This window comes from Microcaecilia unicolor, chromosome 3 (genome assembly GCF_901765095.1).
Source record: "Microcaecilia unicolor chromosome 3, aMicUni1.1, whole genome shotgun sequence".
NCBI lineage: Eukaryota > Metazoa > Chordata > Amphibia > Gymnophiona > Siphonopidae > Microcaecilia > Microcaecilia unicolor.
In genome coordinates this window covers 66,474,611-66,500,682 of record NC_044033.1, presented here as the reverse complement: position 1 = coordinate 66,500,682, position 26,072 = coordinate 66,474,611, and the positions used below count along the sequence as shown (strand labels likewise).

The window sequence follows — 26,072 nt, the reverse complement described above, 5'->3', positions numbered from 1 at the left end:
GAAATCAAGCTGTACTAGGAAACAAATTAATAAATAATGATGCATTCCTTTTTTCCATTAGCCTGATTTTTAGAGATTTTCCATACAACACTAGATGTCAGTATTGTAGTGCTAACATCATGCTAGGATATCTTTTCCAAGGAAGAGTACTTTCAGCTTTAATAAAAGAAACAAGCCATTGGACCCTGCTGTAAGTTGATAATGCTTTTTATGCCCTTGTATAACACAAGTTATTTTAATTTAAAAAGTTTATTTCACTGTTTGAAACATTGTGTCTTACTAAAAAAACATTTGCTAATCCCACCAGAAGCAACAACAACAAAAAAAGTTCAATCTTGGGGAAAATACATTGATACTCAATACATTTGAAAACTAGGAAGAGTGATATTTTAGAAATGTAGTTTGCAGGGCTGGAAAATTCCTAGGCTGTTAATAGTGGTAAGAGATACCGATGGGTCGCAGGCCAGATGATGCAAATTGCGATGGGGTATGGGAGAATGAGGTGTAGTGGCTGCTGCTGGGATGGTCCAGGGAGAGACTGGAGAGATGGGGAGAAACATGTGGGACCATACTTTCAGAGCACTTAAGTTACTATGGAACTTTGTAAGTCTAAGTGCTTTGAAAATGAGCCCCTAAGAGAAGAGGGATTAGGGGTGGAAGTGGTGGAAAGAGAGGCTGGGAGAAGAGGAAAACAAAATAAAACTAGACCAAAATTTAAACAAACAAAAGAGCAACAGAAATGTGATAAAGTACCGTGGGTATAAAAGGCCCAATGACAACATCCTTTTGACATTAATAATTGAATGACTTGTCTGGGATGTTTGGGGAAAATGGAGATTCCTTGTCATCAAGGAATCTCCATTTTCAATATCTATCTCAAGCCACTAGCTGAGCTGATTCGGTCAATGGGCATTCAGTTCTACATCTATGCGGATGATGTGTGGCTACTCATACCCATTGAACCTGACTTACCTACAGCCTTGAATAAACTGATCACTTGTCTAACATCAATTCAAGAATGGGCTAAACACAACAAACTGCCTGAACCCAAGTAAAACCGATGGTTTGTGGGAGCTTGCTCCTTTTGTTTTGTGGAATGCAGTGATATATTATAAAAATGCACTTAATGTTGTTTATTACTAGTATTTAAAAGAGAAGATGAAGATATTAAATAATGAGGGCAGAGCTACCTTCACATCCAGAGTCAGTCTAAATGTGCCAATATTTTCCAGTTCTGTGATATATATTTATTTCTTCAAGCTGGTTTTCAACAACATTTTCTCAGTTATTACCCAAATGCGAACACATTTATAATGTTAATTAATAAGTTTTGGATGTTACTGAATTCTATTATTCTGTCTCACTGTATTTCCAGTTTTGGCACAGTCATCACAAGGACAAAAAAATATAAGAAAAACAATGGTCTGCATTAGGGGGTTAATAGCCCATTTAGTTGAACAAATGAGAGACCTGCATGAAAGAAAATGTTTATTTTCATTATTTTGACTTCTGAAAACCATTTGTCCCTGAAACATGCTCAAAACAGAATAATCCATTTGTACAAAAGAGATGAGGTAAAGATGTGATTCCATATGTCCCAATGAAGGAGAGTGTTTAATTTTACTTCCAATCTTTATAACACCAGAATTTTCAAGGCAGATTGCAACAACAGTTAAGATGAACCCATCCCTCATTGAAATTTACCCATGTATTACTGTATTGTATAGAACAGTGTAGAAAAATGAGCACAAAATACAGCCTACAAAATACTAACTACAATAATTTTTGAAGCTGTTTTAGTGACATTTATTTGTATCTACATATGGGACACTTTCAAATAAATTAAAAAGCTGTCAAATAAGTAAAAATTAAAAAAAAATCTTTTGTCCTCCACATTTTAAGGCACTGCCTTTCCAATTGGAACAGCTGTTGACTTTTTACAGATGGACCACACATAGGCAGTCCATTATTTCCAATAATCTTTTCCTATTGCTTTCAATAGCATTTGCTTTTGTTTTGTGTGTACTTGTGACTCCACCTACTGCCAGCAAGGTACGCCTACTGGCTTCAGTCCATAAATGGGCTAGATAGCCTCGTACCGTCTCCTGTTCTCAATCTAACCTCTTTGGATGGACATAACCCATTCATCTGGATTGGTCTGGTATGACTAAAGGAAAGAAAATTATCAGATAGGATTTAATTCTTCCATATTAAGACATATTGAAAATGTATGTGGATTGTGATGTGACCTGATGGTTCACTGGTGGTTTACATATGCAGGCACTTTTTCTGTCCCTGGACTCAAATCTAGTTTTTGTACCTGGGGCAAGAGAGGGTTAAGTGGCTTGCTTAGGGTCAAAAGGAGCTAGAATGGGAATGAAACCCGGTCCCCCATGTTCTGTGTTCCCTTCGCTAACCATTAGGCTCCAGTACGGTATGGAAGACCTGAGTTCAATTCCTGGGTGAGTATTCTGAGACAGGTTTCACAGCACTGTGGTGGTGGGAGTGCAAGTGGTCTTGGGCATTGTGCAGCAGTAACATCTAGTGAGAGAGCAGGCAGGGGAGATAAAATAGAATTATAATTCCCAAGTAACTGTGAATGAATGCTTGTGGAACCATTGCTGGATAAAGGGGGCCATTGTAATAAGTTTGTGCTATCTTTTAGCATAGCATTCTAATGTGGATTTTCCTATGCTAATCCTAAATCCGTTGTAGTAAGGGTTTAGCATAGAAAAATCTGTAGTAAAAACCACCACACTAAAGGGTAGGATGGTTGGCTTGCAAACTGGCAAAATCAGAAACTAGTCCTAATGTGAAGCACGATGCTAAATTTTGGCACTTTTTTTTTTTCACTTTTCTTTTAGCACTGAATCTTTTTGTTACGTCCCAGATCTATAGGAAAGATTCTAGTGCAGGAGCCAAAGGGTCTTCTAAAGTGAAATGTAGCATTTCACTTTAGGTGACTAGATGTAGTCAAAAAAAATAAAAAGTCCCTGCTGGCCCAAGTGGGCCTTGGTCTCCTTCCCTTTCCCCTCCAACCTTCGCTGTTCTCGGTAGGCACTGTTAACTGGGCACTGGCACCTCTGGGGTTCAGATGCTACCATTTATCAAAGAGGATGCCACTGGACATTAACCTGAGACCAAGTAGCTGATCATCCCCTGGATTGCTGCAGTTTCAAGGGCTCTTTGGCTCAGTGTTCCTTAGACTTCATAGCCTTTTTCGGGGGGAGGTTTTTGTTTTTTTTTCTCCTAATGCCCTTTTGTTAGTACGTGAGCCAATCTCCTTTGAGTTTCGAATACTGACAGGAAAGGAAAAAGAAGAGAGAGTCCAATGCGGATAGGATTGGCAACTAGATCCAGATTCGACCAACAGGGTTGATCCAATCCTGATCTTACCCCATTGCATGCAGGGACTTGTGGTTCTGATTAGCCCATTGGATTCCCTAAGAAAAGCCAGGCTACAAGTCCTTGCATGCATTGAGATAAGCCCAGGACTGGATCAACCCTAAGTGTGGAAATAGATGGTGTTGGTTTTGTTTTTGTTTTTTTTTTTAACTCTGATAATTTGCAAATCGTCAGTTTATTACATTGGCGACAAAACGTTTTTCAAAAGCTGTGTTTGTGAAATTTAAAAGCCTGCTGTATATCGTGCATTAATGTTTTGTGTAGTAGTAGTAGTAGTAGTACTTACTACGTGTTACAAGTAAAAGTTAATGTGCACTAAACAGAAAAATTGTGCACTAACTCCCGGGGATGTTCCCAGCTTGTCCTTATGTAGCTATTATACAGGAATGTTCTTTACTTCGCATTGTGTGTTTGCAATTAAACAAAAAAAGCAACACTGGGCCTTCAAGACTAAGACAACATGAGTATTTTATTGATAAATGACCCGACACTGGCTGTGTTTCTGCGTTAACGCCTGCCTCAGGGGTCAGGGTTTGAATGTAAATAGAATAAAATGTGTATGTATCCAATACCTCCGAATGTGAACGGAAAAAAATCTTAAAGTCAAGCGTGTCTCACAGAAATGGTTTTCACAAACCCAATCAAGGTCTATACTCTATAATTGGTTACACATTATACTACAAATTACTCACTAGTAACCGTTTAACATTTATAAAAAAATCTTTATTAATGAATTAATATAACCTTACTAAAATTAAATCCATTCCCTTAACCCATTGTTATACATCAATCACTACATACATACTCTCATTCACCAACACACTTAAAACCATAAACACTTTTCCAAAATACTCTTTCAATACACAATTAAATGACATATATCTGGTAATTTCTCATCATATCAAAATTTCTCAACAACATATGGTCACTACTCTTTAATCATTTAGATATCCAGTGAATTGGAGTCTCCCACAAGAGCAAACTTCTTTCACATCGCGTTCAATGGATCAGAGTCACCAACTTGTAAAGTTAAAGTATTCTTTCCTGCAGCAAACCATTGTATTGTCAATGATGATAACAGTCATACACATCCAGGCTACGGGCATAACCCGTCTTCACTGTCCATAGTGCATTAAATCGTTGTAGCACTTTTCTAAAGTTTCACTTTCTTATATCCTTATAATCTTTCCACCATACGACCAGGACCCAACATGCTCATGTTTCGCTGTGTAAGCGTCATCAGGGGTCTTGAATTTGGCTCATCCAGGTGGTGAGGTAGTCGAATACCAGCAATGCGATGGCGAGCCCAAACTGCTCTTCCAAACGCATGGAACAGAAATGGTTTTAAGATTTTTTACGTTCACATTCGGAGGTATTGGATACATACACATTTTATTCTATTTACATTCAAACCCTGAAACATGGCCCATGTCGGGTCATCTATATATATAAAAGGCAACCCCAACGTTCTGAAGCCTCCACGGAAGTTGAGGCGCCCAAGATATCCGGTGTGCCCTGGAGTGTCTGCACCGCCCTCGTGTCAAAACGTCATGACGCGTCAAAACGTCATGACGTCGAGGGCGGAGCTATTGACACTCGAGGGCCGAAACGGCCCACAGCGAACAAGGCAAGTAGCTTCGAGGGACGGAGGGAGAGGGCCCCTTGCTAGCGCCCGTTTCATTCCGCTCAGAAACGGGCATTTTTTCCTAGTTTATCAATAAAATATTCCTGTTGTCTTAGTCTTGAAGGCCCAGTGTTGCTTTTTTTGTTTGTGTAATTTCTGTGTATGCTGGTTACCCTTTCTGTTTGTTTGGTTTGGTGTGTTTGCAATTAACACAGATCTACTTGTTGCCTCTTAACTTCACAAGTGACAGTTTGCACATTGCTTTACTTTACCGCAGTATGCATTCCATGTCCATTTTCTACCAAGAACCCACCCACCCACTCCCCCTTCCCCCTTATAACAAGGCATGTAGGTAACACAAAAAACAGTCATGACTGTGCTGTAACAGTTATGCTCATGAGCTAACTGCATGCACTTTAGGAAACACGTCCTTACTATTAATCTCTGTGGAAATCATATTTCCACTATTTTTAAAATTAATTATTTTTCTTTCATTCTCTAGATTCTGAAAGCGGTTTGGGTTTCGCGGATGACAGCTTTTCATCAGATGGCGAAAGAGGAGAGGCTGACAGTGATGGAAAGAACAAAGACGATAGTGAGGCTGGAGACACAGCAGCATCCAGGAAAGATCAAAACGCTGGCTGGGCAGATGCCATGGCAAGAATCCTTGGCAAAGAGACCCCAGAAAGCAAGCCCATCATCCTGCTTAAAAACAAAAAGCTGGAGAGGGAAAGAGGAAAAGAAAAACAGAGAAGATTGGATGAAAAGAGACAGGTACGTTCCAGTTGCTTTACTGAGAAAGGTAATGGATGCCTGGAATTGATTAATAGTAAAGATGGTGGTAGCTAAAAGTGATAGGATTCAAATTTTCGTTGAACATAGGAGTGTCAGCAAATTAGGAAGACGTTCAGGTGCCAGGCTTCCTAAGTGCCTGAAATTTTGTACCTGGTACTCATGCCTGGAAGAGGAGACGGGCTCAGGCAGGTGAGGAGTCCCTGCTACTTCCTGCGGTAAAGGAACCAGGGCTGACAAATCTGTATTAGGTAGGACATTGGGGGGGGGGGGGGGGGGAGGCAGGTAAAATAATTCCCCCCCCCCTCGCCACAGACACCAAACAAAACAAATGTATTTGACGCCTCACCAAGATACTCGAAGTGTGTTTAAACTGCAGAATTAAAATTCACATACACACTAACTTCATCCTGTAACAAAAGTTGTTGTGACGTGGGCACTTAGCTCAAGCAGTTCATGTGATTACTGGCGGTCCTCTTGGTTCTTAGAAACAGGCAAATTATCTTAAGCTAATCTGCCACTCCATTGGCCTGCCATGGAGAGTGGCTAGGGTATGTTACCAATTGTGTGGCGCCCCTCTTGGTTATCACTTACTGGGCAGTCATTCTGCATAAACTATAGACATTTCCTTGGGACTTTAAAGTCCACAACTTAAGGTATTAGAACTGTCCATCTTACTTTTTGATAGTATGTGAATTGGTGTTGAAAATTAGTCTGTTCAATAAATCACCTTAGCACTGCATACTTAAACTGGCAATATTCAGCCGGCTTTGGGCAGTACCTTTGCTGTCTGCCGCCAGTGTTAAACCCAGATATTCAATGCTGGGCTGTTTCCGGCGGTCAGCATTGAATATCCAGGGTTTTTTTAATTGTTAAAAAGTTATGCCGACATTCGGTGCTAACTGGTTAACTTTTTAGCAGTTAAAGATAGGCCTGCTATTTATGTGGCCTGTTTTAACTGCTAAACATAGCTGGGTTGGCACTGAATATCAATGCCTAACTGGCTATTGGGCTAATTTTCGAACGAGAAGGACGCTCATCTTTCGACATAAATCGGAGATGGACGTCCTCCCAGGGTCATCCAAATCGGTATAACCGAAAGCCGATTTTGGACGTCCCCAACTGCTTTCTGTCACGGGGGCGTATCGGAGGCGTAGTGAAGGCGGGACTTGGGCGTGCCTAACACTTGGACGTCTTTGACACATAATCGAAAGAAACAAGGTCCTTGACGAACTCTTGGACGACTTTACCTGGTTGTGTTTTTCTTATGACCAAGGCACAAAAAAGGTGCCTGAAATGACCAGATGACCACCGGAGAGAATCGGGGATGACCTCCCCTTACTCCCCCAGTGGTCACTAACCCCCTCCCACCCTCAAAAATCTTTCAAAATTAATGATTGCCAGCCTCAGATGTCATACTCAGGTCCATCACAGCCCTGGAGCAATTTTAGTGGGTGCAGTCCACTTCAGGCAGGCGGAACCAGGCCCATACTACTACTACTAATCATTTCTAAAGCGCTACTAGACGTACAGAGCGTTGTACACTTGAATATGAAGAGAGAGTCCCTGCTCGACAGAGCTTACAATCTAATTAGGACAGACAAACAGGACAAACAAGAGATAAGTATTAGCGCATGCTAACCGTGTAGATGCCCATACTCTTATGGGCGTCTACACAGTTAGCTTAGCACACTAAAAATGCTAGCGCACTTTAGTAAACAGGGCCCTAAGATATATTTTACTTTTCACAAGGCTCTTAAAACTTCTTTAAAGAAAACAATTGCAGGATTGTTGTCTGTAACAGGTATGCAACTATTTTTATTTTTTATATAAAGTGATGGGAGTATTTCTCCTATTCTGTAGGACTTATATTGTTGAGATTTTCTAGCACGGGGAGTGGGAAGCAGGCGTACCTGGAAGAATCGGGCAATGTGGGCAATTACTGCACAAGTAGAGTGTGAGAGCCCTTATCACCTACTACACAGGAGGCGGTAAGGGCTCAGATAGTAATTGCCATGTGTTAATTTGGAAATCAGTGTGTGGCCATTAATGACAGAAATAAAAACTGGACCTTTTAGAGCAGCTTAGTAAAAAGACCCCTGTAAGTGCTGGAATGTCTCATATGTGTGTGATGCGCTATCTAGCAGTATAGCTACTACCTTGCATCTGTGAACATTTAGTCCCAAATTAGACAAATCCACACATGAACCAGGGCAAAACAAGAAATGGATGAGTATGCCATATAAGGAGAGCTAACTGGTCATTTTAACAAGAACCTCTGGCCATTCTCTTCCACTTCACAAATCCAGATGTGTCTAATCAAGTATAACATCAGAACAGCTCCACTTGCAAAGCCACAGGATTCTTATCTTCCCCATAAACCAGAAAGCTGCCTAGCAGGCAAGTGTGTCATCTGAATCCACACACCGAGACCTGTTTGCTCTCATGTACAAATTCCCATTTTTACTGGCACAAGTCACAGTAGCTTTTGAAATCCTCGATTTTGAATGTTGTTCTGTTCCATACTGCAAGATCTCTTTCTTTACCCTAAAGTTCAACTGCATCCGTTACCGGGTGTTAAGCTCAGACCTGTTATATTTCAAAGTGGGGGAAGAGGACAGAGGTAGTAAACGGGGGTAAAAAATGTGCCTGTTTTATTAGGACCATATAAATTTATAGTTTTCTAGACATGGCAATCTCAGATTACATCTCTCTTACACAAGAGCCCTTTTTCTTGATTGGTACCTATATAATACAAGGAAGGCTAATTAATGTGATCTGATGGACCTATGAGTAGGCTGGAAAAAAATCCCAGGAACCTAAACTTCACTGCCTAGCACTTAACACTGAGCAATACCCAACAGCTGCAGCTACTCTCAGAGCTGACTCAAGAGAAAAGCAGCAGCAGCAGGCAGGCTCCACAGAGGAGTAAACGCAGTCCAGGTCAGTCCCGTGTTGCTGGGTCACTCACTGAACACCCCTGCTGTCCGGCTGCAGTGAGAAGAGGCTACAGGATAGGAGGGAGAAGGGAAGAGATTTTAAAAAATGGCGAGAAAAGGAAAACAAAAAATTAGTACCTAGCTTCTTCAAATATGTTCCTGTTCTGCCAAAGACCAAGCTCTGGCTTTCAAACCAACAACACCTCATTACACTGAGGAGGGGGGGGGGGGGGGGGGGGGGGGGGCAATTCTAGAAAGAAAGAAGTTAGTGCCAAAAATCTAAACACTAAGCTAGTACTCTGTAACGGAAATTTGCATGCCCAATCCCTTAAAGCAGTGCTTCTGAACTCGGTCCTCGAGACACACCCTGACCCATCAGGTTTTCAGGATATTCACAATGAATTTGCAAGAGATAGATTTACAAAGGAGGCAGCGCATGCAAATCTCTCTCCTGTTTATTCAGTGTGAATATCCTGAAAACCCCGATGGGACTAGGTGTGCCTCCAGGACTGGGCTGAGAAGCACTGCCTTAGAACGAGCTGACACTGACGCATCTAAATTTAGGTGTGAATGTTTTACACTACGTCAACAGCAGGCGTAAACGTGTGTGCCTAAGTGAGGCTCCATAAGCGCACACAACTGACATGATTTTATAAAGCAAACGCTGGAATGGTAGGAACGTTCATACCCCTTCCCCCTTGCAGTTACACGCTAGAGCAGTTAGGCACCAAGTTACAGAAAAGCGCCTATTTATGTGTAGCTGCTGTTTCACTACTGTTTTAGTGCGTAACTGCCATTGTGGAGAAGTAGCCTAATGGAAGTGCAATGGCCTGAGAACCAGGGGAACTAGGCTCGATTCCCACTGTCGCTCCTTGTAAGATACCTAACCCTCCACTGCTCCAGGTACAAAATAAGTACCTGTACATAATATGTAAACCGCTTATATTGTAACCACAGAAAGGCAGTATATCAAATCCCATCCCCGTTCCATTGTAGTGTGACAGTTAGGCACCTAACTGGCACCAGGCTTCTAGTGCACTATATAGAATTAGAGGTTAAATTTGTTTTAAAGGAAATCTATAATACAAAATGTTACTCCCGTGTTCAAGTGTACAGTGCTGCGTACGTCTAGTAGCGCTTTAGAAATGATAAGTAGTAGTAGTAAAAAAGATTTGCACTGTTCTTTGCTGAGCAAAAAAGCAGATGGAAACCCAAATAATAAATTAAACGGCCCTTTTCCACCACCGCCAACTCCAGGCTCCGCCCTTTCTGCCTCGCCTCACCCCATGCCTGGAATAATCTCCCTGAGCCCATACGCTAGGCCCCTCCCTGCCCATCTTCAAAGCCTTGCTCAAAACCCACCTCTTCAATGTCGCCTTCGGCACCTAACCATCATACCTCTATTCAGGAAACCTTGACTGCCCCTACTTGACGTTTCGCCCTTTAGATTGTAAGCTCCTTGGAGCAGGGACTGTCCTTTATGTCAGTTTATGTTAATCTATACAGCGCTGCGTAACCCTAGTAGCGCTCTAGAAATGTTAAGTAGTAGTAGTATTGGAGAGTTAACAATCAAACAGGCCAGTTTAAACTTTATCCTCGATATGAATGAGCCATTTTGTTTTGATGGTATATAAAACCTATGTATTTAGTATTGCTGCTGAAACGTACTGACTGGCCATAGATTTTTAGTATCAAAAATCAGTGTTGATGCAGCACACATGCCATTGCTGGGTATTTTCTCCAATGAATCAACTTTGCGCAGCCGACGTGTTGTCAGTTTGGAAAAGGCACAGAAACAGAATAGAGGATCCAAGACAGGCAGGGGGAGGAGTGGAAGTGTGTGTTTTTTTTTTCCCCGCTTTGTATCCAGTGAACACTTACTTTATTTTTTTGCAGGAGGATTGTTGTTTTTATTTATTTATTTAATTTTATTGTATATATTGCATAATACAACAATCAAAAACAGAAATTAGCCTCAATAGAGGCACGTATCAAAGTAAACACATAATTAAATATTAATATCTAGCCCACATCACAGAGAGAACGAAGAAATAAACCAAGAGATAAAAATACAAACAGTAATCAAGAAGAGACATAACCCTTGTCACAACAAAGGTGTTCTATAGTAGATTAGCCTTTCAAAAATATCCAGAGTCCTATTGCTTAGAATGATCAGAAAAGAATTTCTCTAATTGAGTAGGGTCATAAAATGCATATTGAATACCCTGCAACATAATTGAACATTTGCATGGAAACTGAGGGGGGTTAATTGGTGTTTTTATCGGTTAAAACTTAGGGCCCTGTTTACTAAGGTGCACTAGCGTTTTTAGCGTGTGCTAAAAATTAGTGTTCACTTTGTAGACACCCATAGGAATATTATGGGCATCTACAGAGCGCATGTTAATGCGCCTCTAGCGTGGCTTAGTAAAAAGGGCCCTTAGAATCAGAAGCCTTAATTATATTAAAATAACATAACATTATTTAATAAAAATATCAATATAAAAATAGTATAACTGGGTACCATAAAGCATTTTTCTTCAGATTTGTCACATACCAAAGTACATGTCGATGAATAGAAAGCCCCACATTTTTATATCAAAATGACCCCTCTTTTATCATACCAACACTGTTAAAGATCTTGGCATACCACTACTACTACTATTGTTTATCATTTCTATAGTGCTTTTAGATGTACGTAACACCTTACACAAATATAAGACAGAGCTTGCATCTGTTCAAGTTATGAGTGTTCACTGTTGGCAAGTAGGGTTAATGAGGTGATGGCATCTGATGTTGCTGGGAGGGTTTAAAAAATGTTTGGACAAGTTCCTAAAGGAGAAGTCCATAAGCCATTATTAAGATGGATTTGGGAAAATCCACTGCTTATTCCTGGAATAAGCAGCATCATTTTTTTTTTCTTTTTTGGGATCTTGCTAGGTACTTGTGATCTGGATTGTCCACTGTTGGAAACTGGATGCTGGGCTTGATGGACCTTAGGTCTGACTCAGTATGGCAATGCTTATGTTCTTCAGCATTAGCACAGGGAGAAAGTGGGGTTGGAGGTAGAGAGGTGTGACCGATCAGAAGGTTCGCTTGATGGAGCTGTGGTCATCTTTCACCCTAAACAACTATGGATGACTTCACTGTTAAGGCAAAGTCTGTTACAGTGACATTTGTGATGAGGAAAAGCAATCAAATGTTTACTAAGCCATGCTAGCGTGTGCCATGTGCTAATGCCAGGCTGTGTTGGAATTGCCATGTGGCAGCAGCTAGCACAGCTTGGTAAACGGGGTTTAATCACTATCAGCAACATATGTTTTATAGATGAATTTTAATGTTTGCTTTTTTAACAAATTTTAAGTGTTATAAACTTTTCAAATCATTAATATCTCTTTTACATATCCTACTGTTTTAGCTCGATAAAAAGCGGCAGTGGGAGCTGATGTCCAGGGTGAAGCCAGATGTTGTCAGAGACAAAGAATCAGAGCGAAATCTTCAGAGGATTGCCACAAGGTAGAGGTGGTTTGATAAATTTAGTTTTGAAGAATAAAAATATGACAATTTATGTGTATGCTGGGATACCAGCTGAATTCATAGGTTGCAAAGAAATGAGTGGTGAGAGCCAAATAACTTAAATCATGCATGTTTCTAGTAAGGGTACACGGTGTTTTTGTTTTATTAAGTCTTTAGTTTCCAACAAAAAACATAGACAAGCCAGTGCCTAGTTGTTCCTTCATAGCGCTAGCAGTGCAGTACCATCATATTCAACGTTCAACATTTTCTAGTATATCCTCCCTCACCTTACCCTTTGAACACTGTTTTAGTTCTTCTTTCCAGGATCACTTTTCCTCACCTTCCCCCTCATAAATACCTTTCCCCACTTAAATACCCAAAACACGCAACACAACAAAACTTCTACTAAACTAGGACACTTAATTTCTCCTTTTAACCACTTAATTCATTCTGTAACTCATGTTTAAAACAACTACCACTCTGTATTTGTCATACCGGCATTGGCGCTCGCCACAACGGTACTATGTAAGCCACATTAAGCCTGCAAATAGGTGGGAAATTGTGGGATACAAATGCAACAAGTAAAATAAATAACATTTTGCAGTGTCAGAACTTAACAGCTGATCCTCCACGCTTTCACATTCAAACTCAAAACACCATCCTAAATCCCTTCCTTCTCTCCCTTATCCTCCCCAGACTTTCATTCCTGCCTTGCCATCTCCTTTGTCAGCACCCTGTCATAAGGCTGATGCCTGTCTCCCCAAGAACACTCCTTTCTCATTCTCCTCCGTCTTCTTTTTCATACATAACTTTTCATCTCCCCTGGTCTTTACCCAACATTTTTTATTTTTCTCTTCCTGTAGAGGGGTTGTGCAGTTATTTAATGCTGTGCGTAAGCACCAAAGCAATATGGATGAGAAAGTCAAGGAAGCAGGCACTTCGGAGAGGAGGCGTGCCAAACTCATGTCATCTGTCACCAAGAGAGACTTCATCAGCGTTTTGAGAGGGCAGGAAGGAAAGAAGACTGAGAAGAATGCAATAGAAAAACTTTCAAAATCTAAAAAGGTATGACAACCCCATAACCAGCAGTGCTCTTAGCTCTGAAGCCCACAGTTAGAATCGTTAGCTGATGATTTCATATAGTGAAGGCTGGACAAGGCACACTGAGTGCCAGCTTGGCCTCCGTAAGTTATCAGGCAGTGCTAGATTTTTGGGAACTGGATAAAGTCTCCATTGTACTGCTTGCTCTACAGAAGTCTAGAGTTTTGACTTGGACTCTCCATAGAATAAGAACTAATAGAAAATAGTTTGTCAGGTAAAGCAAAACTTTGTGTGTGGAGGGGGAAGAGAAGAAGTTGTATGGATATTTGATCGTATTGGTTGGCTGTGAACTGACAGTCTGACAGACTGAATGAAGAGAACAGAAAGCAGTACCTGCCAAGGGGACAGTCGTCAGCTGAAGCCTACCTTGCCAAGTGGCGGGTGTAGTTTTGTTTGTTTTTGTTTCAGTCATGAAGGGTAGAAGCAAAGGCCATTTGTGTTTTGGGGCTCTCTTTCCCCAAAATACCCATTAGAGGAGTTTGATCCAAAACTTTGTAGATGGAGGGGTCTTTGCTTTCATCTGCAGAGCTCTGCTTAGGGAATTGGTAGTATCCTTTCCAGTCTTCTCTGCCTCTGTGATAGTGGAAGCAGACCTGGGTAGCCTGCAGTACCTGGTGCTTTGATGCATCATCTTCAAAGCACTCGTGTTGTGCCTTAGTCAAATTGCTGACTTTTGAACCTTTAAAGTAGGACTGCCTTGCATTTTTATAAGAATGGAAGGGTTAGGGGTTGGGTGGCTGGCCGGTAGGACCTGTGAGGCACCATTGAGAGATAGCTGATGAATGTTTCTTGTAGTTGTCCTGGAAACCCATTTTAGAGACCAACTGAATTTTGATTTGTTTCAGCTTTGGTGCCGAAATTGGCCTGAAATCTGCATTTGGCCTTTGTTTTGATTTTGGCCAAAAATACAAGTGCATTTTTGATTGAAACCAAAACTTTTTGTGCTTATGTCCCATGGCTTGGATCGTCTGCCCCCCCCCCCCCCCCACCCCAACTGAGAGAGTCGCCACTTCTTCCTGGATCCACCCTTAGGTCACCACCGCTGCCTTACCATCATGGTGGTCTAGTGGCTCGTCTGGACCGGAGTAGTCTTCAGTTGCTCTTGTCCGTGCTGTTTCTGCAGTCAAAATGGTTGCCGTGACTTCCAATGTCAGTATCACGATAGTGCTTCAACCATTTTGAGATTGGAGCTGGCATGGACAAGAGTGATCCGCAGTCACTCAAGATTAGGTTCATAAAAAATATACCGGACACCTCCCAATTTCAAAATATGTGGGTCGATGTTCTTATTTTTTAAAACTCAAAACACAAAAGCAAAATTTGCTTGCCTTGCTGCTGTCCTCATGATCTTTTAAAATTCCTAGATTTATTGGCATAAAATTATTAAAATCATTTTAAAATATATGAAGCAATTTTGTAGAGTTTTTAAAAGACTGATAAAGATAATTGGTAGGGCAATTTAAAAAAATAGGGGAAAAAGTATGTGGTGTATGGTTCATGGAATTCTTTCCAGCCACTCTGTAAAGAGTAATAAAGCAAAACGAAGTTTATTAATGTATTTAATCATTAGATGTCATTAGAGTTCAAAGAATGGATTTTACCATTTAACCAATATGGGTCTTATTCTATAAGGTTTATATTCCTAATTTATGAGCATAATTTACGCTCTTAAATTAAGAGCATAATCTGTTTAGGAGCATAACCCTTATAGTGACACACTGGGCCTTATTCTGTTACAAGGCAACACTTGCAGCTGTGCTTTTACCACCACTAGCTGGCAGTAAATATAATAGTTTAAAAAAAAAATATATATATATATATATATATACAGTTCAGTCACTAGATGTCACTGTATATAGCAACTGTTAATAAGGGAATATAGTTCAGTCAGTAGGTTTCACAATAGAATTTGCAACAAAATAAAAACACATCTGAATCATTAAGTCAGCCAAATGGGGATTGGGGTATGGCAAGAGGGGACAGGGATGATGGAGAATGCATACAGAACTTGCCCTTCTTTATATGTATGTATCTGTCTTCTTTTTGTGTGTCTACCCGGGAGAGCAGAGGACAGAAGAGAGGAGAGACAGTTTGAAAGGAACAACCTCCTTTGTTTCATTCTATCAAAGTTTCTATGCTACTTAATCTAGAACTACTTCTTTCATAGAAGTGCATTGGGCCACTTTTGGCTGGCTTTAGTTCTATAAAACCCCTCTCTGATTTGGCCCATTTTCTTCCATTCCAAAATTGGTCCTATTTTGGAGAGTTATTTTGTGCCCGGATGGGTGGACAGATATTTTTGACCCATTATGTATAATTTCTTTCCAACAATGTGTTGAGGTTGAAAGAATTAAAAAAAAAAAAAAAAAAGCACAAATTTTCTTCCATTGTTTCTTTTTGAAGTTGTTTGGTGATTAGAATTAAAATCTGTGCTAGACATAATATTTTACCTATTGGTTGAAAAGTTAATGGTGGTGCAGTGGATGGATAATCTAAAAATTTAATTTTGATATACGGTTCACTAAAATGCTTGATTTCATGGAATTGAAGATTGTACCAACAGTACTTCATGAAAGACTCCAGAAGAAATCGGAGAGTCGGGATAGGAGGTAGTGTTCTATTGTGGATTAAAAACTGGTTAAAAGATAGAAAACAGAGAGTAGGGTTAAATGGTTAGTATTCTCAATGGAGAAAGGTAGTTAGTGGGGTTCCCCAGGGGTCTGTGCTGGGACCACTGCTTTTTAACATATTTATAAATGACCTAGAGAGGGGAGTAACTAGTGAGGTAATTAAATTTGCTGATGATGCAACATTCAAAGTTGTTAAATCGCAAGAGGATTGTGAAAAATTACAAGAGGACCTTACAAGTCTGAGAAATTACGTTTAATGTGAGCAAGTGCAAAGTGATGTATGTGGGAAAGAGGAACCCGAACTATAGCTACGTGATGCAAGGTTCCACATTAGAAGTCACCAACCAGGAAAGTGATCTAGGTGTCATCGTTGATTATACGTTGAAACCCTCTGTTCAGTGCGCAGCGGCGGCTAAGAAAGCAAATAGAATTTTAGGTATTATTAGGAAAGGATTGGAAAACAAAAATTTGGACCTTTTATAATGCCTTTTTATCGCTCCATGGTGCGCTCGCATCTCAAAAACTGTGTTCAATTCTGGTCACTGCATCTCAAAAAAGATATAGTGGATTTAGAAAAGATGCAGAGAAGGGCAACGAAAATGATAAAAGGGATGGGATGACTTCCCTATGAGGAAAAGCTAAAGCGGTTAGGGCTCAACAGTTTAGAGAAAGACTGCTCAGGGGAGATAATGATAAAGGTCTATAAAATAATGAGTGGAGTGGAACAGGCAGACGTGAAATGCTTGTTTACTTTTTCCAAAAATATTAGGACTAGGGGACACACAATGAAGCTACAAAGTAGAAAATTTAAAACCAGAGAAAATATTTCTTCACTCAACGTGTAATGTTGTAATTGTAAAAGCAGTTAACTTAGTGGGGTTTAAAAAGGATTGGATAAGTTCCTAAAAGAAAAGTCCATAAGCCATTATTTAGATGGACTTGGGGAAAATCCACTGCTTATTTCTACAACAAACAATTGTGCCTATGCTCTGTCGAGCATCAAAATATAACAAAATATTTAAACACACATGAATACAAGTGTATTGCTTCTTCAGCTTATTGAGAGTGGAGTAGTCTCATATGTAACACACGATAGAGGTTATTTGATTTTTCACCCACTGACTGGGTGTATTATCTGTGTGTATTGTCTAATCATTGACTGAACCTCCACCACCCTTTGCTAATCTTATATATGAAGATATATTTCTATTTATCAATATGCTATCATCTAATTTTATACAGCACTTAGCTTGAACAAGTTGGTGCTCTTAAAACCCCGACAGGTCCCCGTTTCGTGGCTACTTTTTCAAGGGGGAGTCACCAGTTCTAAAACCAAAAACAAGATGCAGCACAAAGTTACTTACAAAATAGTTCTAAAAGGCATATTAGTTGTATAATTACTTGTATTCTAAATAAAATTGCTGTTAGCTTACCAAGTAACAGTCTCAAGTGCAACTGCAGCATTACTCTGTCTCTCTCAAAAATGGCCACGGCGTCTTTTTGTTAGTGCTCAGCCATGCCAGCTGGTTGTGAAGCTAGCTTCAAAATAAAAGTCCTTAACACAGTCTTCTAACTAAATAAAAGCCCTGTCTAAGACTAGTATAGAAAACTGCCACTGTTGATATTCATCTTGTATGTCTCGAGCAAGCACTCCTTGATTAACCATTTGTTTGTGGCAAAAGTTTTAACATATCAAAAGATTTTTCTATATATTAGGAAATGGAGAAAATTGAAAAACATTGAAAAAAAAAAAAAAAAAAAAAAAAAAATGTTAAACTTGGTGCCTACTCATCACTCTAGGACTGATATGGAAATATTCCAATACCAGTGTACGTCGGGGTTTTAAGAGCACCAACTTGTTCAAGCTAAGTGCTGTATAAAATTAGATGATAGCATATTGATAAATAGAAATATATCTTCATATATAAGATTAGCAAAGGGTGGTGGAGGTTCAGTCAATGATTAGACAATACACACAGATAATACACCCAGTCAGTGGGTGAAAAATCAAATAACCTCTATCGTGTGTTACATATGAGACTACTCCACTCTCAATAAGCTGAAGAAGCAATACACTTGTATTCATGTGTGTTTAAATATTTTGTTATATTTCTACAACAGGCAGCATAAAATGTATTGTACTGTTTTAGGATTTTGCCAGGTACTTGTAACATGGATTGGCCACTGTTGTAAGCAGGATGCTGGGTCTGATGGACCTTCAGTCTGTCCTAGGAAGGCAATTAGAGACAAAGAGGCTTATATTTTCCTTTCTTTGCTTAGCAATTTTTAGAAATCTGTTTTTAAAATGGATTTCCTTTATTGAAGCTCATATAAAGAAGTAAAACGTTAACTAAACCACACAGTTAATATTTTATTGCACTCACTCTCCATAGCACTTTTTTCTGCGCTGTGCTCCTACTTTGGAACTCAATCCCTCGATCACTTTGAATGGAAGTAAAAACCTAGGGGTCGATTATTCAAAATGGTTTAGCCAAGCAGGAGAGGCTCCAGCCTGATTAAACACCACTGTGCAAACTGGTAGCTGATACTCAGCGGCACTTAACCAGTTAGTGCTACAGAATTATCACCACTAACCAGCCATCCTCCAACTGGCTACGTTAGGGGTGGGCCAGGGGTGGAGGCAGAGTATTCAAAGCTGTCTGAAGTGCTAGATAAGTTTCCTTCGCAGTACGCGATGGGCGATCAAGGGATTTATGCTTTGCCTTTTGTAATGCCCATTCTAAATGTTGTATGCTTGTTGCTACATTTTTACGTCTAGCTTCAGTATAGGCTATAATCTCGCCCTGCAATACCGCTTTGGCTGTGCACCACAGCAGTTGCTGGTATTCTATAACCCGCATGGATAGTGCTAAGAACATAAGAGTAGCCATACTGGGTCAGACCAATGGTCCATCTAGCCCAGTATCCTATTTTCCAAACAGTGGCCAAGCCAGGTCACAAGTACCTGGCAGAAACCCAATTCGCGGCGTCCCCATGCTCCTCGCAGATCATGCCTCTCTTGCAGTTGTTCACTATGGATTTTTTGTGCTCAATTTGTACAGTACCGACCAAGAGCAGTTAACGTTCATAACTGCAAATTAGTGCCAACAATTAACCCCCTACGATATCCAGTGTTATGCATGAAATTGTGCACGCAAGTTTATACGATCAGAAGGTATATGTGTAATAATCTATATATATAAAACTCACCCTCAACGTTCTATTTGCACTGACGTCACTGATCCAGGTTCGTAAGTTCGAAGCTCTGAAGCCTCACAAAATCACAGTCTGTGGGCCCCGCCCTCACGTCAAACGTTATGACGTTGAGGGCGGAGCACATTCTCAGCTCCAACGTTGTATTGCACTGTAGCTCTGCTCCGCCCTCGCGTCAAAACGCGATGACGTCGAGGGCGGAGCACACGTTACTCTATCGGTTCCTACTGCAGGGGCATTCACATGACGCTGAAATCTTCTGTTTCAGCAGGTCAGTGGGGTGGGGAGGGGGCCTTCGGAGAGGGGGGAGCGCCGGCAGCGACGACATCGGTGGGGGTGGAAGGGGGTGCACTGGCAACAGACACATCGGGGGGAAGGGAACGGTCACGGATGCTGGGGGGCGTGCCAAAAGGGCCAGGGTCACAGCACATTCGCAAGGAGGCTGTAGGGGTCCAGAGACACAAAGGGACGGAGGGGAGCCTTGCTAGCGCCCGTTTCATTGCAATTTGAAACGGGCCTTTGTTACTAGTGTTTTATAAAATACATACGTACATTAACTACCCTGTTTACTAATTGGGCCCTCTGGGAGGGTAGATGACATAAAAGTAGGTGCTACTTGCAGTTGGCTGTTTTTTTTTTTTTTTTTCACTTGTGTATGCTCAAGCCCGGTTTTTGTAAGAGCCATTTTACTATTTCCATATATAATGCATGTTTCACAAAAGTTTTGAAAATTCCCTCCTAAGGATAGAAAGTTAGACTTCTTACAGTGCTCATTCCATATCATCATGCTGATCAATCCATAGACTGGTGGGTTGTGTCCATCTACCAGCAGGTGGAGATAGAGAGCAAACTTTTGCCTCCCTATATGTGGTCATGTGCTGCCGGAAACTCCTCAGTATGTTCTCTATCTCAGCAGGTGGTGGTCACACACAGCAGCAGCTCTGGCTAGGCCTCCAAGCCTAATTTTTAGGTTTTGTTGAGTGCCTGGGGTTGAGGGCTCTTCTTGAGCAAGTGCAAACCTGGTGGCGCCAGGTCCCTCCTTTTCTCCCCCCTCCCGCTGGCTCCGTTAAAAAAAAAAAAAAAATTTTTGAACGTCCTTAAAGGCGTTTATTTCGACGTTTATTTAAACGTTTATTGCAGCTACTCACTGGGACACCAGGTCGTTACAGCTCGGAGCGGAAAGCAGGTAATTTTTACCTTTTTATAGCGGGCATGGGGTTCCCTGATTGATCTCCACGTGGCATATGGCGTCGGAGGGCGAGGGCGCAAAGAGTCGCTCCCCGGATCGCTTGGGCGCTTCTAGAGGTGATGCGGGGGTCTTAAAGCCTGATTCGCCCTTGTTGGGTGACAGTTTCGTGACCGATGAGTGTCCCGGTCCTTCCTCCGGTATGGCGTTTTTTCCCGCCATAAATGCCCATCCCCCGCTGCTCGCCTCCGCCATCTTGGCTGGCCACGCGGCTCGGACGGCTTCTTCTTGGGCCGCCCTTGAGGTAGGAGACATTAATGCCATGAACGCCCTTAATTTGGGCGACGGCACAAAAGCGGCTAAAGTTAAGCGCCGTTCTTCCCGCGCGGCTCCTTCGCGGAGTGTCGCGCCGGACGCCATCTTGGATGCGCAGCATGTCTCTCCCCCGCTCTTGCGAGCGCCGGTTGAGGGTGCGTCTAGGGCTGTAGCCCAGGCAGCGGAAGTGCACAGTCTGGGGGGTTTCTCCCCAGAGTTTGTTTTGCTGCTGCATCAGGCCTTCCTTATGCAAAACGCTGCCCCTGCTCCCTCGTCTGGTAAAGAGGTTGAGGCCCCCGGAGGTAAACGCCCTCGGGTTGATTCCCAGGCCTTGGAGGACTTTGTCTCCTCCGATGTAGATGAGGGCAGCGTATCTGAGTTCTCCCAACGGTCCTTTGCGGATTCCTTGGAGGAGACGGATCCCCGCTCGGATGGAGCGGATGACCCCTCTGCAGCGCGGCTCTTTAGCTCAGAGGATTTGCCCAACCTGTTAGTGCAGGCCATGGGCATTTTGAAGATTTCCTCTCCGGAGGACGTCTCTCCCTCAGCCCCTGTTGGCTCTGCCATTATGCTGGGGACGAAGCGCCCGCCTAGAACCTTCCACGTGCATGATGCCATGCACACCTTAATTTCGGCTCAATGGGATGTCCCGGAAGCGAGCCTTAAAGTGGCTAGGGCTATGTCCCGCCTCTATCCTTTGCCTGAAAGTGAACGTGAGGCCTATCTGTGGCCTACCGTGGATTCTTTAATCACTGCGGTGACTAAGAAAATGCCGGTGGAAGGTGGCACGGCCCTAAAGGACGCCCAAGACAGAAGATTGGAGGCGGCCTTAAGGTCGTCCTTTGAGGCGGCTGCTTTAAGTTTGCAGGCCTCAGTTTGCGGCTCCTATGTGGCCAGGGCGTGCCTGACTATGGTGCAGCGGGCTTCCCCCTCGGATCATTCCTTGAGGGCTGATTGGCCGGCCCTGGAATCGGGCTTAGCCTATTTGGCAGACTTGCTGTATGATGTCTTGAGGGCCTCAGCTAAAGGCATGGCTCAGACAATCTCTGCGCGGCGGTGGCTTTGGCTGAAGCATTGGTCTGCTGACCACGCCTCTAAATCCCGCCTGGCTAGATTGCCTTTTAAAGGCAAGCTGCTCTTTGGGGTCGAGCTGGACAAAATCGTGACCGATCTCGGCACGTCTAAGGGCAAGAAGTTACCAGAGGTCAGGGCTCGGGCTAGTACTCGCCCCGGTACCTCCAGAGGACGGTTTCAGGAAGCCCGTCGGTACCGCCGGGCAGGTCGGGCTCCTCTGCCCCCTCTTCCTTCAAGAGGAACTTCTCCCCCAAGCAGCATTCCTTTCGCAGAGGACCGCCGTCCTGGAGGTGCTCCCTCCGGTCCTCCCCCAGGGTCTCGTACCCAATGACGGGGCCTTGGTCCACGCCCCAGTGCAGATTGGAGGACGGCTGTCCTCGTTTCTGGGCGAGTGGACCACAATAACTTCAGACGCTTGGGTGCTGGAAGTCATCAGAGACGGCTACAAGCTAGAGTTCTGCCGACCCTTAAGAGACGGGTTTGTACTCTCTCCCTGCAAGTCTCCGGTCAAAGCTGTGGCAGTGCAGCAGACCTTGGACAATCTGATCCGCCTGGGTGCGGTCGTTCCGGTGCCAGAAAATCAGCTTGGCAAGGGGCGTTACTCCATTTACTTTGTGGTACCAAAGAAAGGAGGTTCTGTACGGCCTATCCTCGACCTCAAAGGGGTCAATCGGGCCTTGAAAGTTCGGCACTTTCGCATGGAGACTCTCCGCTCTGTTATAGCGGCAGTGAAGGCAGGGGAGTACCTGGCATCCTTGGACATCAAGGAAGCGTACTTGCATATTCCCATCTGGCCTCCTCATGAACGCTTTCTGCGTTTTGCAGTCCTGGGCCGACACTTCCAGTTCAGAGCCCTCCCGTTCGGGTTGGCTACTGCTCCGCGGACCTTCTCCAAAGTAATGGTGGTCATCGCGGCCTTCCTGAGGAAGGAAGGAGTACAAGTCCATCCTTATCTGGACGACTGGTTGATCCGAGCCCCCTCTTATGCAGAGTGCGGCAAAGCTGTGAACCGGGTGGTTGCTCTTTTGAGCTCCCTGGGGTGGATCATCAACTGGGAGAAAAGTCAGCTGCACCCAACTCAGTCCCTGGAGTATCTGGGAGTTCGATTCGACACCCAAGTGGGCAGAGTGTTCCTGCCAGACAATCGGATTGTCAAGCTTCAGGCGCAGGTGGACCAGTTCCTACTAGCCTCTCCTCTTCGGGCTTGGGACTATGTGCAGCTGTTGGGCTCTATGACGGCCACGATGGAAGTAGTGCCCTGGGCCAGGGCTCATATGAGACCACTACAACACTCTCTGCTGCAGCGCTGGACTCTGATGTCGGAGGATTATGCTGTGCGCCTTCCCTTGGACCCAGTAGTGCGCAAGGCGCTAAGCTGGTGGACGCAGACAGACAAGTTGTCTGCAGGAATGCCTCTGGTGACCCCGGAGTGGATTGTTGTCACGACGGACGCCTCTTTGTCGGGCTGGGGAGCCCACTGCTTGGGAAGGACAGCGCAGGGGCTCTGGTCTCCTGCAGAGGCAAAGTGATCTATCAACCTCCTGGAACTCAGAGCCATTCGGTTGGTGCTTTTGGAGTTCATCCCGGTACTGGCGTTGAAGCCAGTACGGGTCCTGTCGGACAATGCCACGGCTGTGGCCTATGTCAACCGCCAAGAGCGCCCCTCTAGCCAAGGAGGCCATGAATCTATGCCAGTGGGCGGAAGCGAACCTGGAACAGCTGTCAGCGGCCCACATTGCCGGAGTCATGAATGTCAAGGCGGACTTTCTCAGTCGCCATACCTTGGAGCCCGGAGAGTGGCAGCTATCTGCTCAGGCGTTCTTGGACATCACGAAGCGCTGGGGCCAGCCGAGCCTAGATCTGATGGCGTCATCGGCCAATTGCCAAGTGCTGCGCTTTTTCAGCAGGGGACGGGACCCTCGATCCCTGGGAGTAGATGCTCTTCTCCAACAGTGGCTGACACAAGAGTTTCTCTATGTGTTCCCGCCCTGGCCCATGTTGGGCAGGGTGCTAGACCGGGTGGCAAAGCATCCGGGCCGGATAATCCTGGTGGGTCCGGATTGGCCCAGACGTCCCTGCTATGCGGACTTGATCAGGCTCTCAGTCGACGATCCTCTGCGGCTGCCAGTGGAGCAGGGCCTGTTGCATCAGGGTCCCGTGGTGATGGAGGATCCCTCCCCCTTTGGTCTTACGGCCTGGCTATTGAGCGGCAGCGTCTGAGGAAGAAGGGCTTCTCAGACAAGGTCATCGCCACTATGCTGAGAGCGAGGAAGCGCTCTACTTCTACTGCTTACGCCAGGGTTTGGCGTACCTTTGCAGCGTGGTGTGACGCAGGCTCACTTTCTCCCTTCACTGCTCCAATTTCTTCAGTGTTGGCGTTCCTGCAAGAAGGTCTGGAGAAAGGCCTGTCGCTCAGTTCCCTTAAAGTCCAGGTAGCGGCCCTGGCTTGCTTCAGGGGCCGCCTGAAGGGTGCTTCCCTGGCTTCGCAGCCAGATGTGGTGCGTTTTCTCAAGGGAGTTAATCACCTGCGCCCTCCTCGGCACTCTGTGGTGCCTGCGTGGAATCTCAACCTGGTACTAAGAGCTTTGCAGAAGCCGCCTTTTGAACCCTTGTCGAGGGCATCTCTGAAAGACCTGACGTTGAAAGCAGTCTTTTTGGTGGCTATCACTTCAGCCAGAAGAGTTTCCGAGCTCCAGGCACTCTCATGTCGAGAGCCTTTTCTGCAGTTCACTGAGGCAGGAGTGACTATTCGCACAGTGCCTTCCTTCCTGCCCAAGATTGTTTCTCGCTTCCATGTGAATCAGCAGCTCTGTCTCCCTTCCTTTCGTAGGGAGGACTACCCAGAGGAATTCTCTGCTCTCAAATATCTGGATGTGAGACGAGTTATCATCAGATACTTGGAAGTGACCAATGATTTCCGGAAATCGGATCATCTGTTTGTCCTGTTTGCAGGTCCTTGTAAGGGTCTGCAGGCTGCTAAGCCTACAGTGGCAAGATGGGTCAAGGAAGCCATTGCAGCGGCTTATGTGGCCGCGGGGAAGGTGCCGCCTATCCAGCTGAAGGCTCACTCCACTAGAGCTCAGGCGGCCTCGATGGCAGAGGCCGGGTCCGTCTCCTTGGCAGAGATATGCAAGGCGGCAACTTGGGCATCAGCCCATACATTCTCCAAGCATTACCGCTTGACTGTGGCTGCTCGGGCGGAGGCCCGGTTTGGGGCTTCAGTGTTGAGGTCAGGGATTTCAATGTCCCGCCCTGGGTGAGTACTGCTTCGGTACATCCCACCAGTCTATGGATTGATCAGCATGATGATATGGAAGGTAAAATTATGTATCATACCTGATAATTTTCTTTCCATTAATCATAGCTGATCAATCCATAGCCCCTCCCAGATATCTGTACTGTTTATATTCTGGTTGAATTTTAGGTTCAAGTTTAGTCTTCAGTTACTTCAGGAGGACTTCGTGTTCAAGTTTTTTCACTTGGATCCTTCAAGAGTTGAGACGAGTTTGTGTTACAGTGAGCTGCTGCATTCCTCTCCCCTCCGTTTTACGGGGCTGGATTGAGACTTAAATTCTGCCGGCACTCCCTCCCGCTTCGTGCGGCTGTAGGGCAGCTTTGTACCCCTCCCGCTTCGGCGGTGTTAGGGTCAGTCAGCTCCTCCCGCGGTTGCGGTTGCAGGATAAGCCAGATCCCCCCGCATCGGCGGGTGTGGTGTCCCTCCCCCGCTCCGCGGGGATGAGGTGGACGGATTCCCCTCCCCCACTTGTGTGGGGATGAGCTGGGTTAATTCCCCTCCCCCGTTTCGGCGGTGGTGAGCTGGGCAGAGTGTCCCTTTGTGGGTGTAATTCTCTAAGTGCTGAGTCCTGCGGATGGAGCTTTGATATCGACATACTGAGGAGTTTCCGGCAGCACATGACCACATATAGGGAGGCAAAAGTTTGCTCTCTATCTCCACCTGCTGGTAGATGGACACAACCCACCAGTCTATGGATTGATCAGCTATGATTAATGGAAAGAAAATTATCAGGTATGATACATAATTTTACCTTTCTGACTAGTTACCTGCTTGCTGTAAGGACAGCTGGGACCTCCTGCAGGCGGTGTGATTGTTCCATTTTTTTTGTTCTTCCTTTGTTGATTTCTGTTTAATCATTATCTTGAGAAAATGGTATGCCGTCATAATCTAGGACCTAGGCATTCTCTCTAGGGGAAGATGAAATTTTTAATCAGCAAGCACAAGATGAAGAGAGACATAATTTCAGCTTGCATTATATCTCTTC

The 26,072-nt window shown here is 44.0% G+C and overlaps 1 protein-coding gene across 1 annotated transcript in view; it reads left to right on the top strand.

Moving 5' to 3' along the window:
- RRP15 (ribosomal RNA processing 15 homolog) overlaps nucleotides 1-26,072 on the top strand; it is a 61,497-nt gene that overhangs the window by 9,602 nt on the left and 25,823 nt on the right. Inside the window, exons 2-4 of the mRNA XM_030194645.1 lie at nucleotides 5,532-5,803; nucleotides 12,176-12,273; nucleotides 13,137-13,338. Of these exons, the coding sequence (XP_030050505.1) occupies nucleotides 5,532-5,803; nucleotides 12,176-12,273; nucleotides 13,137-13,338 (572 nt within the window). The remainder of the gene's footprint in view (nucleotides 1-5,531; nucleotides 5,804-12,175; nucleotides 12,274-13,136; nucleotides 13,339-26,072) is intronic.